The sequence below is a fragment of the Taudactylus pleione genome, unplaced genomic scaffold (assembly GCF_031769625.1).
Source record: "Taudactylus pleione unplaced genomic scaffold, aTauple2 ptg000433l, whole genome shotgun sequence".
NCBI lineage: Eukaryota > Metazoa > Chordata > Amphibia > Anura > Myobatrachidae > Taudactylus > Taudactylus pleione.
Window position 1 is genome coordinate 1569003 of NW_028284835.1, and position 18417 is coordinate 1587419.

Consider the following 18417-nt stretch of genomic DNA (forward strand, 5'->3'; position numbering starts at 1 on the left):
TCTCCCCGGCGTCTTCCGGCAGCAGTCCCGGGGGAAACCAGAGTCCGGCTAGTACAGACTCTGGCTTACCCCGCCGCGATCCCCAGTTCAGTGCTGGCGTCGCCAGCAGGGAGAAGGAGCGGCAGCGTGGGCGTCTGTACAGACAGGCCAGCGCTGCCGCTCTGGAGAAAAACTGTAGTAAAAAATAAATAAATAAATTTAACTAAGTTAAATAAAAAATTAAAAGCTTTAGGGGGCTGCTCCTGCAGCCCACCCCGCAGGGTGACCCGACTCCGGCCGGGCACCATCTAAAACTGAGGTGCCTGTGGCTCGGGGGCGGGGTATAGGGGAGGTTGGACCCAAGTGCATCCTGGGAGCAGCTGAAAGCTTTAACTCCGTGGTGCACGAGGATCCAGCTATACCCCAAGGTCACCCTGTGGACCCCTATGGACCCTGAAGTAGAAATAATCAGGAACAGACGCCCACATCCGAGGAGCCATCAAGCAAGATGGCAGATGAGAGTCCTTGTTCTCACATGGAATTAAATGTGGGTGCAATAATACAGCAGTCAGAGACAATAAAACCTTGGTGCATTTTATTACAATATTTGGGTGGGAGTTTATAAATTAGTGTATAACAAGGTAAGAGCACAGAAACACGCTGAGGGGACTATTTGTGCGTAAAGTTAATAAAACATGTGGAACATCCTAGAGGTCATCCCAATGGCAATTTTCCCTAAAACAAATGGGTTAAGGAGCAGCGTATAAAAAGGTCCGGCAGCCGGAACTCATTATCACCTCATTGCTGTTATATAGATTTAAACACCTCACTGGATTCTTAATCTCGCTATATCGTCATAATATTGTTGTCTCTCCTGGAAATAAACCAGGGTTCCTAGGCTCAGCGACTAGTAAAAGGCGCTTAATCCAGTGAAACGGCGGCATACGGGTTAGAGATTCTGGGTTGGTATCTTCAACTCAAGTATATTTCACTTTCAAAAAATTGCTGCAGTGCATCTTGGGTATCCGCGGTGGCTGGTGGTGGCTATTTCTTGGCTTTCTCCAGGATATTTAGGAACTTGCCACGAGTCATCTCTCGGGCTGCAAAAGAGAAAAAGGATTGGTAAATGGGGATGGGATCGGTGGAGGGAGAGAGATTATTTCGCCATATGCTGCCTGCGTCACGGATGTTTCTCAGTAAAATTAAATCTGTTTGCTGGGTTTGAATTGATAGAAGCTATTTCTTCGTTGTTATACAATTCAGCTCTTACATTTGTTTTATTACAAACGATGGACAGTAATAATTGTACAATACAGACCCACTAAACCCAAACACTGGCCTTTCCAGATCTTAAGAATGAATATAAAATACACTGATCAGTGCTACCCTGACATTGCACTTTTATATAGAAAAAATATTACCCTCCCCAACTCCATTACAGACAGCTGGAACTTCACCTGCGTCTTGGGGGTCCGGCTGGGAGTTCATGCAGGTGAAGCGGATTCTGCAGGACTTACTGTGACATCACTGGCTCCTCCCCTGTAGGACTACAAACGAATCCACGCAGCGCACCTCTATGAGCCTGCCCGTCATTAGAAAAGCTCAGTTCATGTCCCAGAAATGCCCTATCGCATGGAGATAGAGATATCTGACAGAGTTGCTTTTGACTCAGAGTAGGACGGGCATACGAAAAATAAAAATGCGTGAAGTTGTGCCTGCGCGTGTGGTAAATGAAAATACTTGCCGTTTGGATCCATTCAGACAGATTCATGTAACTCAAAGCCTCAAACGTAAACCCAATAATACCTGCAAAGCGGAAGACGTCTGGCATCCTCAGCAGATGCATTCCCACCGCGCCACGTGGTCATCAGATTAGGCCACTGCAATCGCAGCATGTGGGTCACTGGAAATCACGGGGCCTCATTCCACGCTGTGCCACGTACTTTCTGGGTGTACAAGGATTGGACAGTCTGGTTGGATCCCCCATCACAATAAGGGGCGGTCACTGGAGCTGCTTGTAGGTGCCATTAGCCTAGGAGCTAATTTCCAACCCACAAAGTGAAGACCCCTTAATTTCACACTTCTTCAAAAGGTTAATTTATATACAGTACATGATTTGTAGGTAAAATGTTCCTACTATCGCAGAGGAGGAGCCAGGGGAGAGACAGGAGGTCTTTCTTTTTTTTATGATGGTGGCAGATGTCTTGGATTAAGAAAAGGCTGAAGGACACTTTTTCCATAAAACAAAGTTTGAGCAGTATGGGACAACAGGCGGGGATAGGAAGAAATCTTCCTTTTACCCTATGGTATGTGTCTTCTCCTTCAGGTGAAATGCACTAGAGGCCTCACCTACTATCTAGTTACATATTAGTGGAGGCCGGGTGATGGATTTTAGCACCGTAATCTTTATTGTGAAGACCCCATACCTAGTTATATGCTAGTGGAGCTCGGGTGATGGACCTCAGCATCATAATCCTTACTGTGAAGACTACATACCTAGTTATATGCTAGTGGAGCTCTGGTGGTGGACCTCAGCACCATAATCCTTATTGTGAAGACTACATACCTAGTTATATGCTAGTGGAGCTTGGGTGATGGGATCTCAGCACCATAATCCTTATTGTGAAGACCCCATACCTAGTTATATGCTAATGGAGGCTGGGTTCTGGATCTCAGGATCATAATCCTTATTGTGAAGACTACATACCTAGTTATATGCTAGTAGAGGCCGGGTGATGGCTCTCAGCACCATAATCCTTACTGTGAAGACTACATACCTAGTTACAGTATATACTAAGTGAGGCCAGATGATGGCTTTCAGCACCACAATCCTTACTGTGAAGACTACATACCTAGTTATATGCTAATGGAGGCTGGGTTCTGGATCTCAGGACCATAATCCTTATTGTGAAGACTACTTACCTAGTTATATGCTAGTGGAGGCTTGGCTCTGGTTCTCAGCACCATAATCTTTATTGTGAAGACTACATATCTAGTTATATGCTAGTGGAGCTCGGGTGATGGACCTCAGCACCATAATCCTTACTGTGAAGACTACATACCTAGTTATATGCTAGTGGAGCTCTGGTGGTGGACCTCAGCACCATAATCCTTATTGTGAAGACTACATGCCTAGTTATATGCTAATGGAGGCTGGGTTCTGGATCTCAGGATCATAATCCTTATTGTGAAGACTACATACCTAGTTATATGCTAGTAGAGGACGGGTGATGGCTCTCAGCACCATAATCCTTACTGTGAAGACTACATACCTAGTTACAGTATATACTAAGGGAGGCCAGATGATGGCTCTCAGCACCACAATCCTTACTGTGAAGACTACATACCTAGTTATATGCTAATGGAGGCTGGGTTCTGGATCTCAGGACCATAATCCTTATTGTGAAGACTACTTACCTAGTTATATGCTAGTGGAGGCTTGGCTCTGGTTCTCAGCACCATAATCTTTATTGTGAAGACTACATATCTAGTTATATGCTAGTGGAGCTCGGGTGATGGACCTCAGTAACATAATCCTTATTGTAAAGACTACATACCTAGTTATACTCTCTCTCTCAAATTACCGTCCTATCTCCGAGCTACCTTGCCCCTCCAAGCTACTGCAGAGACTTGCCTACGCTCGCCTCACACACTTTAACACCCACAACTTATTGGACCCACTTCAGTCAGGCTTTCGTTTCCAACACTCCACTGAGACAGCACTGACTAAGGTAGTAAATTATCTGGTCACTGCCGAGGCTAAAGGCCATTATTCACTTCTAATTCTTCTAGATCTCCCTGCTGCCTTTGACACTGTTGACCACTCTCTTCTCATACAAACACTACAATCCCTAGGTCTTCAAGACACAGCCTTTTCTTGGTTCTCATCCTACCTATCTAATCGCTCTTTCACTGTTCGCTTTTCTGATTCTACCTCCACTTTGCTACCTCTATCAGTTGGAGTACCACAAGGCTAAGTATTAGGTCTTCTGCTTTTCTCAATCTATACCACCTCTCTTGGCAAACTAATCAGCTCTTTTGGTTTTCAGTATCATCTGTACGTGGACGATACTCAAATTTACCTATCCTCCCCAGATTTGTCACCATCTGTGCTGGTCCGTGTCACTGAATGTCTCTCTGTCATTTCATCTTGGATGTCATCTCGCCACCTCAAACTTAATATATGCAAAACAGAATTAATTATATTTCCACCGGCCAATAGTAGTTACCAACCTGATAGCTCTATTACTGTTGACAACTCGACAATCAACCCCACCCCACATCCTTGACTCTGAACGGTCTTTTGTTCCCCACATTCAATCTGTCTCTAAATCCTGTTACATACATCTAAAAGAATTCGACCATATCTTATGCAAGACACTGCAAAAACTCTAATACATGCACTCATTATTTCCCGAATTGACTATTGCAAGTGTCTCCTTATTGGTCTTCCCAAAAACAGGCTCTCACCACTACAATCCATTTTGAATACAGCTGCGAGGTTGATCTTTCTCACCAAACGTTCATTGTCTGCTGATCCACTATGTCAGTCCCTCCATTGGCTGCCGGTCTTCTACCGTATTCAATTTAAAATACTTACACTCACACATAAAGCTATTAACAAAACCACACCGAAATACATCTCTTCACTTATCTCAAAATATCTTCCAACCCGACATCTCCGCTCAGCACAAGATCTGCATCTCTCATCTCCGCGCATTACTTGTTCCCATGCACGGTTACAGGACTTTTTTTGGGCTGCACCCACCCTGTGGAATACCCTCCCACGCACAATAAGACTTTCCACTAGTTTCCAAACATTCAAGCGTTCTCTGAAAACTCACCTCTTCAGACAAGCTTATCAGATTCCAGGACCGCCCACCTAACCTTTCATAGCTCCCTATCTAACTCTCTTCTTATAGTAAACAACTATCACATCTTCCCGTTCTTCAATTTAACATCCTTCTAACCCAAGGCCAACTTTCCAGTGTGAGTGGGTTTATACAGCCCACCAAGAACATCTGCAATCGGGCCTGACCAATCTGCAATATGTAGCACCTATCCTTGTGCATCAACACCTATTTCCCTATAGATTGTAATCTTACGAGCAGGGCCCTCTTACCCTTATGCATGTCTTTTACATATGTATGTATTTTACAACCCAGTAAAATGTTAATTAAAATTGTAAAGCGCAATGGAATTTGCTGCGCTATATAAGAAACTATTAATAAATAAATAATACTGTATGCTAGTGGAGTTCGGGTGATGGATCTCAGCACCATAATCCTTATTGTAAAGACTACATACCTAGTTATATGCTAGTGGAGTTCAGGTGATGGTCCTCAGTACCATAATCCTTATTGTAAAGACTACATACCTAGTTATATGCTAGTGGAGTTCGGGTGATGGATCTCAGCACCATAATCCTTATTGTAAAGACTACATACCTAGTTATATGCTAGTGGAGTTCAGGTGATGGACCTCAGTACCATAATCCTTATTGTAAAGACTACATACCTAGTTATATGCTAGTGGAGTTCAGGTGATGTACCGCAGTACCATAATCCTTCTTGTGAAGCCACATACCTAGTTATAGGCTAGTGGAGGCCGGGTGATGGACCGCATTACCATAATCCTTACTGTGAAGACTACATACCTAGTTACAGTATATACTAGTGGAGGCCAGATGATGGCTCTCAGCACCACAATCCTTACTGTGAAGACTACATACCTAGTTATATGCTAGTGGAGGCCGGGTGATGGCTCTCAGCACCATAATCCTTACTCTGTAGACTACATACCTAGTTATATGCTAGTATAGGCCAGATGATGGCTCTCAGCACCATAATCCTTCCTGTAAAGCCACAGTATAATTCATATACCTCATCCTTTTGCTACTCCTCTTCAGGATTGGAGAGACTTACAGAACAGGCTTCCAGCACCGCCCCATCCCCTCTCCCTCCCCAGCCTGGTGAGACGCTTAGTGATGCCAAGCGTGGTTTTAATTTGCAAGACGTCAGACACAGAGGTAATTTATACCAACATCTGTTCAATTTTTACTTCTGAAACAAATTCACACATGCTGCTCCCAAAATCCCCTTAGACAGTGGAGGCTGCGATGTGTATTCCTAGTGCAGCATGACAAAGCTGGGAGCAGGAAACATCACTGCGTGTCCTATTCTCTCTAACACATGAACACTTTGCTTCCAGGGGACATTTAATGGCAAAAAGAGAACAGCCGACTACGTGGCCAATTGGACACAGGTCATCTAACTCAGGATGACAGATTATCCAACACTGATTACAGCATTTTGGGGGACTGATTCTGAGTTGGGAGCAAAGCAAAACGAGACAAATAAATTTGCTCCTGGACAATCCATGCTGCAATGCCTTAGGGGTAAATACATTTATGCGATTTTGCATGCAGGGTAAATACTGGCTGCTGTTGCATGTAGCCCACATGCTATTTTTACACTGCAATTGAGATTTGAAATTGGATACGCCCCTCTCACATCTAAATCTCTCTGCACGTTATAAATCTGCCCCCCTGCAGTGCATCATGGCTTCACCAAGGTGCTAAATTCCTGACTCAGAATTAGGCCCTTTGTGTCACTCTAAACCAAAGCGATCGAAAACCTGCACATTAAGAGTAAGACAGATCCGCAGAGGCCAGATAAGTGGGCTGCATGCTCACAGGAATGCAAGACACACACACACACACACTAGGGGCCCGATTCAGATCTGCTCGCTAGGATGCGTGCGCTCACAGCCTGCCGATATTTGCACTGCGCATGCGTACGCATCGCAGTGTGCGAACCAGTCTGTGCGATCACGAAACGCTCGCCCCTTATGTACAGACGTCTCGCTTGCTTGAGTGACGGGACGAGCCGTTTGTAGCTGGTAACAGGGGTTTGTCGATGGAAACGGGGGAGTGGTGGTGCGAGCCCAGGCGTGCCTGAGCGTCTTAACGCCGTTTCAGAGGTGTGCATAATTAAGACGCAGCGTCATAGTACACGTCACTTGGCTGATTTTTACACTGAAGCACTTCCATACCCTACCACAAGTGCTGCGTAGGCATCCGATGGTACTCGATGTTACCGATTGTTGCATACACATCCTGGAGATGACATGCACAAGTGGGCGTCTTAAGACAGGCTGGTGGGCATCTGCATACACAGCGCGGGATCTGCATAATTTGGCAGCGTGTGAGCGCATCTAGCAAACAGGTCTGAATCGGGCCCTAGGAGCAATACAAGAAACACGCCAAGAGCTATGTGTGACATGTGAACACAATGACCGCACACTGCAAGCAAAGCCAGACACGCACCTGCATGTACAGACAGACAGACCACATTCTCGGACCACTGCTAGATGGGCGCACAAACGCAGGTCACACTCTCTGAACAAGGCGAAAGACACGTACGTACATACTCTGCCCTCTGGTAACAATGTGAGACACACTTCACCCTAAGGGAGCAATGCAACACACACACTGCAGATTGGGAGCAACAGGAGGTCACAAGCACACACACAGGACGCAGAGAGACCGCTGCGTGGAGCAGTTGAGAGCGCAGGATAAAGAGCTGGTTGGATTGTATGTCAGTGAGTGGACTGAATACTAATGAAAGACGGACGCTGGTGTCTTCACCTTGAGACGTCCATCACGGGGTTAAACATGATGCTAATTGCGTTTGGATTGATTAATTTCCCCCAGTCCTGTCTATTCGAATAATGCTTAACAAAATAATTAGGAGCCTCCATGGCCAAACCTTATCCTGCACGGGGCTGGCAAGAACCAGAATAGCATGATGTGGGGAGGAAGGAGGTCAAAGTTGGGGTCTCCGTACTGATCCATTAGAGACAGTCACGCACCCAAATGCCCTACATGTGCTGGCAGATACAGTGTACAGTATACAATGCATGGAGTCTGATGTGTACAGTATGCCCTGCATGTGCTGGCAGATACAGTGTACAGTATACAATGCATGGGGCCTGTGATGTGTACCGTATGCCCTACATGTGCTGGCAGATACAGCGTACAGTATACAATGCATGGGGTCAGTGATGTGTACAGTATATAATGCATGGGGTCTGTGATGTGTACAGTATGCCCTGCATGTGCTGGCAGATACAGTGTACAGTATACAATGCATGGGGTCAGTGATGTGTACAGAGTGCCCTGCATGTGCTGGCAGATACAGTGTACAGTATACAATGCATGGGGTCAGTGATGTGTACAGTATATAATGCATGGGGTCTGTGATGTGTACAGTATGCCCTGCATGTGCTGGCAGATACAGTGTACAGTATACAATGCATGGGGTCAGTGATGCGTACAGTATGCCCTGCATGTTCTGGCAGATACAGTGTACAATGCATGGGGTCAGTGATGTGTACAGTATACAATGCATGGGGTCTGTGATGTGTACAGTATGCCCTGCATGTGCTGGCAGATACAGTGTACAGTATACAATGCATGGGGTATGTGTGATGTGTACAGTATGCCCTGCATGTGCTAGCAGATACAGTGTACAGTATACAATGCATGGGGTCAGTGATGTGTACAGAGTGCCCTACATGTGCTGGCGGATACAGCGTACAGTATACAATGCATGGGGTCAGTGATGTGTACAGTATATAATGCATGGGGTCTGTGATGTGTACAGTATGCCCTGCATGTGCTGGCAGATACAGTGTACAGTATACAATGCATGGGGTCAGTGATGTGTACAGTATACAATGCATGGGGTCTGTGATGTGTACAGTATACAATGCATGGGGTCTGTGATGTGTACAGTATGCCCTGCAATAGGTGTGTACAGTACACAATGCATGGGGTCTGTGATGTGTACAGTACACAATGCATGGGGTCTGTGATGTGTACAGTACACAATGCATGGGGTCTGTGATGTGTACAGTATGCCCTGCATGTGCTGGCAGATACAGTGTACAGTATACAATGCATGGGGTCAGTGATGTGTACAGTATATAATGCATGGGGTCTGTGATGCGTACAGTATGCCCTGCATGTGCTGGCAGGTACAGTGTACAGTATACAATGCATGGGGTCAGTGATGTGTACAGTATATAATGCATGGTGTCTGTGATGTGTACAGTATGCCCTGCATGTGCTGGCAGATACAGTGTACAGTATACAATGCATGGAGTCTGGTGTGATGTGTACAGTATGCCCTGCATGTGCTGGCAGATACAGTGTACAGTATACAATGCATGGGGTCAGTGATGTGTACAGTATGCCCTGCATGTGCTGGCAGATACAGTGTACAGTATACAATGCATGGGGTCAGTGATGTGTACAGTATGCCCTGCATGTGCTGGCAGATACAGTGTACAGTATACAATGCATGGGGTATGTGTGATGTGTACAGTATGCCCTGCATGTGCTGGCAGATACAGTGTACAGTAAACAATGCGTGGAGTCTGTGATGTGTACAGTATGCCCTGCATGTGCTGGCAGATAGTGTACAGTATACAATGCGTGGGGTCTGATGCGTACAGTATGCCCTGCATGTGCTGGCAGATACAGTGTACAATATACAATGCATGGGGTCTGTGATGTGTACAGTATGCCCTGCATGTGCTGGCAGATACAGTGTACAGTATACAATGCATTGGGTCAGTGGTGTACAGTATGCCCTGCACGTGCTGGCAGATACAGTGTACAGTATACAATGCATGGAGTCTGATGTGTACAGTATGCCCTGCACGTGCTGGCAGACACAGTGTACAGTATACAATGCATGGGGTCTGTGATGCGTACAATGTGCCCTGCACGTGCTGGCAGATACAGTGTACAGTATACAATGCATGGGGCCTGTGATGTGTACAGTATGCCCTGAATGTGCTGGCAGATACAGTGTACAGTATACAATGCATGGGGTCAGTGATGTGTACAGTATACCCTGCATGTGCTGGCAGATACAGTGTACAGTATATAATGCATGGGGTCTGTGATGCGTACAGTATGCCCTGCATGTGCTGGCAGATACAGTGTACAGTATACAATGCATGGGGTCAGTGATGTGTACAGTATGCCCTGCATGTGCTGGCAGATACAGCGTACAGTATACAATGCATGGGGTATGTGTGATGTGTACAGTATGCCCTGCGAGTGCTGGCAGATACAGTGTACAGTATACAATGCATGGGGCCTGTGATGTGTACAGTCAGTGCATGGTATATATGTACTATGTGCACTGTATGTAGTGTATGATGTGTACAGTGTGTATGTACTATGTACACAGTATGTAGTGTATGATGTGTACAGTCAGTGTGTGGTGAGTATAGTGTGTATGTACTATGTGCACTGTATGTAGTGTATGATGTGTACAGTGTGTATGTACTATGTACACAGTATGTAGTGTATGATGTGTACAGTCAGTGGGTGGTGTGTACAGTATGTAGTGTATGATGTGTACAGTCAGTGTGTGGTGTGTACAGTATGTAGTGTATGATGTGTACAGTCAGTGTGTGGTGTGTACAGTATGTAGTGTATGATGTGTACAGTCAGTGTGTGGTGAGTATAGTGTGTATGTACTATGTGCACTGTATGTAGTGTATGATGTGTACAGTCAGTGTGTGGTGAGTATAGTGTGTATGTACTATGTGCACTGTATGTAGTGTATGATGTGTACAGTGTGTATGTACTATGTGCACAGTATGTAGTGTATGATGTGTACAGTGTGTATGTACTATGTACACAGTATGTAGTGTATGATGTGTACAGTCAGTGGGTGGTGAGTATAGTGTGTATGTACTATGTGCACTGTATGTAGTGTATGATGTGTACAGTGTGTATGTACTATGTACACAGTATGTAGTGTATGATGTGTACAGTCAGTGGGTGGTGAGTATAGTGTGTATGTACTATGTGTACAGTATGTAGTGTATTATGTGTACAGTCAGTGTGTGGTGTGTACAGTATGTAGTGTATGATGTGTACAGTCAGTGTGTGGTGAGTATAGTGTGTATGTACTATGTGCACTGTATGTAGTGTATGATGTGTACAGTGTGTATGTACTATGTGCACAGTATGTAGTGTATGATGTGTACAGTCAGTGGGTGGTGTGTACAGTATGTAGTGTATGATGTGTACAGTCAGTGTGTGGTGTGTACAGTATGTAGTGTATGATGTGTACAGTCAGTGTGTGGTGTGTACAGTGTGTATGTACTATGTGTACAGTATGTAGTGTATGATGTGTACAGTCAGTGGGTGGTGAGTATAGTGTGTATGTACTATGTGTACAGTATGTAGTGTATTATGTGTACAGTCAGTGTGTGGTGTGTACAGTGTGTTTGTACTATGTGCACAATATGTAGTGTATGATGTGTATAGATAGTGTGTGGTGTGTACAGAATGTCCGTACAGTATTTAGAATATTGAGTGTACAGCTAGTGTTTGCATAAGACGTATAGAAATAGCCTCATTTCATTGTATAACATATACCTCCTATACTGAATACACTGTGGTTTGTAATAATAATATGAGTTGCCACACTAAACACACAACAAAACAACTACAACACACAGCCAGTGTCTGGGGATATAATACATAAATCTCCGGAAATACTCGGGGATAGGAAAAAAAAATGTGCAGGTTCTGGGATAAATCCTGTATAGTAATATCGGGGTCTGACTTTAGCCCCTAGTAAGATCTGAGTGTAAGATACTAATGGGGCTACACAGCGAGAGGCAGATGATGGAGACCCTGGTAAAGTGCCCTCTGGAGGGGGCAGTCTCCAATCCCCTCCCTCTGCTCACATCCGTGCACGCTGTAATCTTTATTTCATGGATTTAGCATCTATCTTCAATGAAGAGGTGTAAAGAGGCCCAGAGAGACAGCCCCCCCCCCCCTCTCTGTCATCCATCGGGCATCATGTTTGTGCTCAAAATTCAATTACCTCCTTATTGATAGTTGAGCGAGATATTTAAGCTGCAGACATGAGGATCTGATTTCCCAAGGGGACGAGACCCTCTCTATTTCACTGCTCTGTGTCCCCCGGGGTGAATTCCTGAGGCGTCCATATTAATAGGTAATCAGTCACAATTCATTTCTTAAACAGCCGCCTATGATTAGCCACAAGAAGCCAATGAATTCTTAATTTACTTATGGAAATGTTTGTGTTAAGGATACTGCTGCTGCTCGGGATTTATCAAGTGCTTCTAATAAACCGTCAGATAGCGCCATGAGAGAGTGGCGGTCCGCTGGCGACTAATGGCCGAAGAACATGGCAGGCACAAACAGAACCAAGCAGTCAAAAGACGCCATCACGCCGCTTATGGTCAGAGTACCAGCATCACGCCACGCCAAAAGCCTAATGAATCGTCGAGGCAATGTAACACTGCGCCAAAACGCTTAAGGTCACAGCATCAGCATTGCGCCAAAGCGGCAACATCCTGCTAGGCCAAAACCACTATTAATCCTCAGAGAGGTGACATTATATATTCTTATTAATCACATGAGCTGTGATGTCACACCGTGACAAAACCTTTATTACTCGTCTGCGCAGGAATGCCGTACTGTGCAAAAAGTCCATATTAATTGCCACTGCGCCAAAACCCTTATTACTGGTTAGAGCGGAAACACCACACTGCGCCAAAACCCTTATTACTGGTTAGAGCGTAAACGCCACACTGCGCCAAAACCCTTATTACTGGTTAGAGCGTAAACGCCACACTGCGCCAAAACCCTTATTACTGGTTAGAGCGGAAACACCACACTGCGCCAAAACCCTTATTACTGGTTAGAGCGTAAACGCCACACTGCGCCAAAACCCTTATTAATGGTTAGAGCGGAAACACCACACTGCGCCAAAACCCTTATTACTGGTTAGAGCGTAAACACCACACTGCGCCAAAACCCTTATTATTGGTTACAACGGAAACGTCACACTGCGCCAAAACCCTTATTATTGGTTACAACGGAAACGCCACACTGCGCCAAAACCCTCATTACTGGTTACAGCAGAAACGCCACACTGCGTCAAAACCCTTATTACTGATTGGAGAGGTAACATTACACAGTGGCAAAAATAAGTATTTATTGCTTCAGCAGCGACTTCAAACTCTGTCAAAACCCTAATTCATTGTCAGACCAGTAACGTCATGCTGCAAATAAAAAACCCCAAACCAATAATAGTTATATTCACAGGTCACACCATTATTATACACATAAGAAACCACCTGCTTGGTGTCGCATGTTAACAATACATAGCTCTGCGCAACAATACATACATACACATCTCACTTTTGGCTATTATACATATATATATATATATATATATATATATATATGACACTGTGCACTCATATATATCTACAAACAGTACAGAGCAAAACATTATTTTATCCATCTTTATGGAAGCACTGGTTGCTGTGTGCAGCCTGACACAGGTGCAGCTATCAGAGGTCACTAGTGCTAGTAAGAGACCCATCACCGGTCATTAGCAGCTGGTTACAGTGATCTGACAAATCCCAGCTGCAGGAAGCGTGCGGCACGCGTCCCAGCCATGCAGAGGTGGCCCCCGCACTGCCACAAGCTGTCCCCAAGGAGGAGCACAATTCATTAGGTCAGTGAGAGCAGCTGAGGCTGCCACGTGCCAATAAAGCTTCACCCCCTCCCCACCAGCCAGGACCCCTGGCCTTCATCTCCCATTCAGAGGGAAGAGGCGCCACCCCACGCATGACAGCTGGACAGCCCCCAGGAGAGCTCTGTGTAATCACAACTTCCAGCAAAGCATGCAGCAGGTGAGCAGGCGACATTCCCAGCAATCTCATCAGCATATAAATGGCCTCTCTCTGTCACACATTAGATGAGATGCGCTGCCCCAGGAATCTATACATTATTATCTCATGGTCCTCTCCCGGCTTGCTTCCCGAGAACCCTCCAGCTCAGGTTATCTAGTGAGGATCTCTCGGTTACATTTCAAATCACCAGGACCATGAGAACCACGATATAAAAAACATGAATCTCCCCCTCCTCTATAACCACATCAGCGGTACCATCACTATGTAATCGCCATGGTTACCAGGTACCAAACAGGGGCTGGTCTGTAGCCCTACCACTTACCTTTCCACCAGCCGCCGTCCGAGCCCTACCACTTACCTTTCCACCAGCCGCCGTCCGAGCCCTACCACTTACCTTTCCACCAGCCCCAGTCCGAGCCCTACCACTTACCTTTCCACCAGCCCCAGTCCGAGCCCTACCACTTACCTTTCCACCAGCCCCAGTCCGAGCCCTACCACTTACCTTTCCACCAGCCCCAGTCCGAGCCCTACCACTTACCTTTCCACCAGCCCCAGTCCTAGCCCTACCACTTACCTTTCTCCACACACCGCCACCATGATGTATTTATGAACAGCAGCCACGTTACGGCGAAATGATCCTCCTCCACTTGGCTCGCCACCGGCAACGTGCATCTCAGTTACTCAGTGTGCTATCGACAACGTGCACCTTGGAAGCCCGGAGCGCCACCGGCAATGTATTTCTCCGCCACTTGGCGTACCACCGTGCCCCTGTAAATGTGCACCTCCAATGCTTGGTGAACCACTGGCATTACGCACCTCAGTCACTTAGTGTGCCACCAGAACTTTTCTCCCCGCCCAACCAGCCCGTTTTTGCCAGCTTCCTCCTCTCAGCACAGCTCTGCTTCACACCAAAACGCGAATCTTCCCAAAAAGCCTTTAGGCGCAATGTGGCGCAACATTCCAAGAAGATTCTGACCACTAAGGCCATGAGGGTCTACATGTACCTAAACTGCAGACAGAGACAACAACAAATGTTGATTGCTTAATAAAGAGGGTCCCAAACGTGGTCCTCAAGACTCCCCAACAGTCCTGGTTTTAGATATATCCATGGTTTAGCACAGGTGACTTAATTAGTACCTCAGTCAAACTGATTTAACCATCTGTGCTCAACCATGGATCTCTCTAAAACATGAACTGTTGGGGAGCCTTGAGAACCGCGATTGGGAACCTATGACTTAATACAAGGTTGCCTAACTGGAGGCCCTTCGAACGTTTTTTATGGACCCCATTTTTCTGAAGACTCTTTTGGGCCTCAGCCCGCCAAACTGTATTTAACAAGCAGACAAGGACAACGGGTGTGTATATCAGAGGGGGACTACACACGGGACAGCTCTGACGGCTCAGGTCGGAGAGAGGTTGTATTCTGCTGGAAGAGGTGAAGCGGGCACAGCAAGGCTGGTGACAGCCGCACAATCGCCTGCACACACCAAAGTTTATAGACTTCATGTTTATTTCCGTTGTAAATCCAAAACGCTCTCTGCAATCCCATCCAGAGCACAGAATGAAATTGCAGATAATGAAAAAGTTCAGGAAATTTACAATGTGTCAGAAACCTTAGAGAGCCAGACAAAATTACAGAACTGCCGAGGCATAAATCAGCCGCGCAGAGGCCTCTCCTGCTCTCCAGTGATGCACCGTCCATGGATGAAAGGCGGAGGTCACCGAGACTCATGAAAGGGAAATTAGGCCACGACAGAAGCTCTGCACTACAACTCCCAGAGTCCTAAACCACTGGGGGCCGTAGTCCAAACACCGGACCAGCGTATAACTAATGACACTGCTGTCCAGCTATCAGCTTGTAGGAGAGGATTTTGTCACAGACAATTCTTCTCCCAGAATGTGGTAATATATCTCAGGTGTTCATAAAAGTGTAGCCAGGATTTAGTGTGCAAAGCTATAAAGTGCTGCCGGCAGCAGCCTGGAGTCCACAGACAAGAGAGCCGTAAATACAGGGCGATTAGTGCTGCTTACCCTGCGGCTCTGGCAGTATATAATGGCACCGTGCCCGCTCACTGTCAGTGAGGGCAAGACTTTCCCTTTCACAGTAAGCACAAAGCCATCTGTAATTCTGACAAGCTTCAGCGGGGTTATCCCAATAATATGGTATAGAACATAATACAGGAGCAGGGTGATAACCTCAATGGGGGGATACACTCAGTATAATGTACAGAATATAATGCAGGAGCAGGGTGATAGCCTCAGTGGGGGGATACACTCAGTATAATGTACAGAATATAATACAGGAGCAGGGTGATAGCCTCAGTGGGGGGACACACTCAGTATAATGTACAGAATATAATGCAGGAATAGGGTGATAGCCTCAATGGGGGGACACACTCAGTATAATGTACAGAATATAATGCAGGAATAGGGTGATAGCCTCAGTGGCGGGGATATATTCTGTATATTATACCGAGTGTAAGGCAGGAGCAGGGTGATAGCCTCAGTGGGGGGGGGATATATTCTGTACATTATACTGAGTGTAAGGCAGGAGCAGGGTGATAGCCTCAGTGGGGGATACACTCAGTATAATGTACAGAATATAATGCAGGGTGATAGCCTCTGTGGGGGGATACACTCAGTATAATGTACAGAATATAATACAGGAGCAGGGTGATAGCCTCAATGGGGGGACACACTCAGTATAATGTACAGAATATAATGCAGGGTGATAGCCTCAGTGGGGGATACACTCAGTATAATGTACAGAATATAATACAGGAATAGGGTGATAGCCTCAGTGGGGGGGATATATTCTGTATATTATACTGAGTGTAAGGCAGGAGCAGGGTGATAGCCTCAGTGGGGGGGGGGGGATATATTCTGTACATTATGCTGAGTGTAAGGCAGGAGCAGGGTGATAGCCTCAGTGGGGGATACACTCAGTATAATGTACAGAATATAATGCAGGGTGATAGCCTCAGTGGGGGATACACTCAGTATAATGTACAGAATATAATGCAGGGTGATAGCCTCAGTGGGGGGATACACTCAGTATAATGTACATAATATAATGCAGGAGCAGGGTGATAGCCTCAGTGGGGGGATACACTCAGTATAATGTACATAATATAATGCAGGAGCAGGGTGATAGCCTCAGTGGGGGATACACTCAGTATAATGTACAGAATATAATACAGGAGCAGGGTGATAGCCTCAGTGGGGGGATACAATCAGTATAATGTACAGAATATAATACAGGAGCAGGGTGATAGCCTCAGTGGGGGATACACTCAGTATAATGTACAGAATATAATACAGGAGCAGGGTGATAGCCTCAGTGGGGGGACACACTCAGTATAATGTACAGAATATAATACAGGAACAGGGTGATAGCCTCAGTGGGGGATACACTCAGTATAATGTACAGAATATAATACAGGAGCAGGGTGATAGCCTCAGTGGGGGGATCCACTCAGTATAATGTACAGAATATAAGGCAGGAGCAGGGTGAAAGTCTCAGCTGAGGTATACAATCAGCATAACATAACATATAGGGCCAAACTCAATTTGGAGCGAAAAGTCAGTTGCGGACTTTTCGCCGTCATCGCAGGTTTCGGGGTCGAAAGTTATCGAACTTGTCTCCACGTATCCCCGTATTCTAATCCAAGTCGGCGAAAACGGGACGCGGCGAAACCTAAATCGCCGAAAAGTCCTGTCATTTTGGGGGAAATCATCCTGACACCCCCTTAAAGATGCTCTGACATGAGGGTTCTTTATGGGTACCCCCGAATAGCCCTGCAAAAGGTTTTGGGGGTCTTTAAATGTGCTATTTAGCGTCTTTCAGCAAGCGGTGAAGAATAGTATTTACCACTGGTTTTTTTAAAAAAAAATAAGTGGCCCCTTCAAATTTGGGGTACATGAAAATGGGTGCAAGCATATTATAAAATCGCTAAAGTCAGGCTTTAAAGTGCGCTAAAAAACGCACCTTCAGCAATCACCCAAACACCTCCCCCATACTTGCAGACCCCCTCAAAGGCTATTTAGCTAGTTTTTGAATTTGTACCCCCACTTTGAACTTTTTCACCCACATTTTCAAAGTGCTTTTTTGGGGTGTCCTTTGTGTGTTTTTTACAAGTTTTTTGATGCAGTTAGCACAAAGGGGGGTGTACAAAAAGAGCAGAGTGGTTTCCGTCCCTCTGCACCCAAAAACTGCAATTCTGTACTTTTTTCCGCCGGGTAATCATAGGCGAAACTGTTTTGCCTATTACATTGCATTGCGTTTTCACACCGGCGAAAAGACGCTACAATTGAATAAGGGAACAAGTGAAAAAATTAGAAAATGACGTCATCGGCAAAAAAGTTTAGCCGAGAATGGCTTTTCCCTCCAAACTGAATACGGCCCATATATAGTGCATGAACAGGGTCAATCCCTCAGCAGGGGGGTTACCCATATTTTACAGATTATAATGCAGGATGAAAGCCACAGTGGGGGGGATACACTCAGTATAATGTACATAATATAATGCAGGATGAAAGCCGCAGTGGGGGGGATACACTCAGTAAAATGTATATAATATAATGCAGGATGAAAGCCGCAGTGGGGGGGATACACTCAGTATAATGTACAGAATATAATGCAGGATGAAAGCTGCAGTGGGGGGGATACAC

The 18417-nt window shown here is 45.7% G+C and overlaps 1 protein-coding gene across 2 annotated transcripts in view; it reads right to left on the minus strand.

Moving 5' to 3' along the window:
- Positions 1-559: 559 nt before the first annotated feature.
- Positions 560-18417, minus strand: part of LIN52 (lin-52 DREAM MuvB core complex component) — a 55310-nt gene continuing 37452 nt past the window's right edge. For both annotated transcript variants that reach the window (XM_088447503.1, XM_088447504.1), the window contains exon 6: positions 560-1079. In XM_088447503.1, the coding sequence (XP_088303629.1) occupies positions 1024-1079 (56 nt within the window). In that variant the 3' untranslated portion in view covers positions 560-1023. The remainder of the gene's footprint in view (positions 1080-18417) is intronic.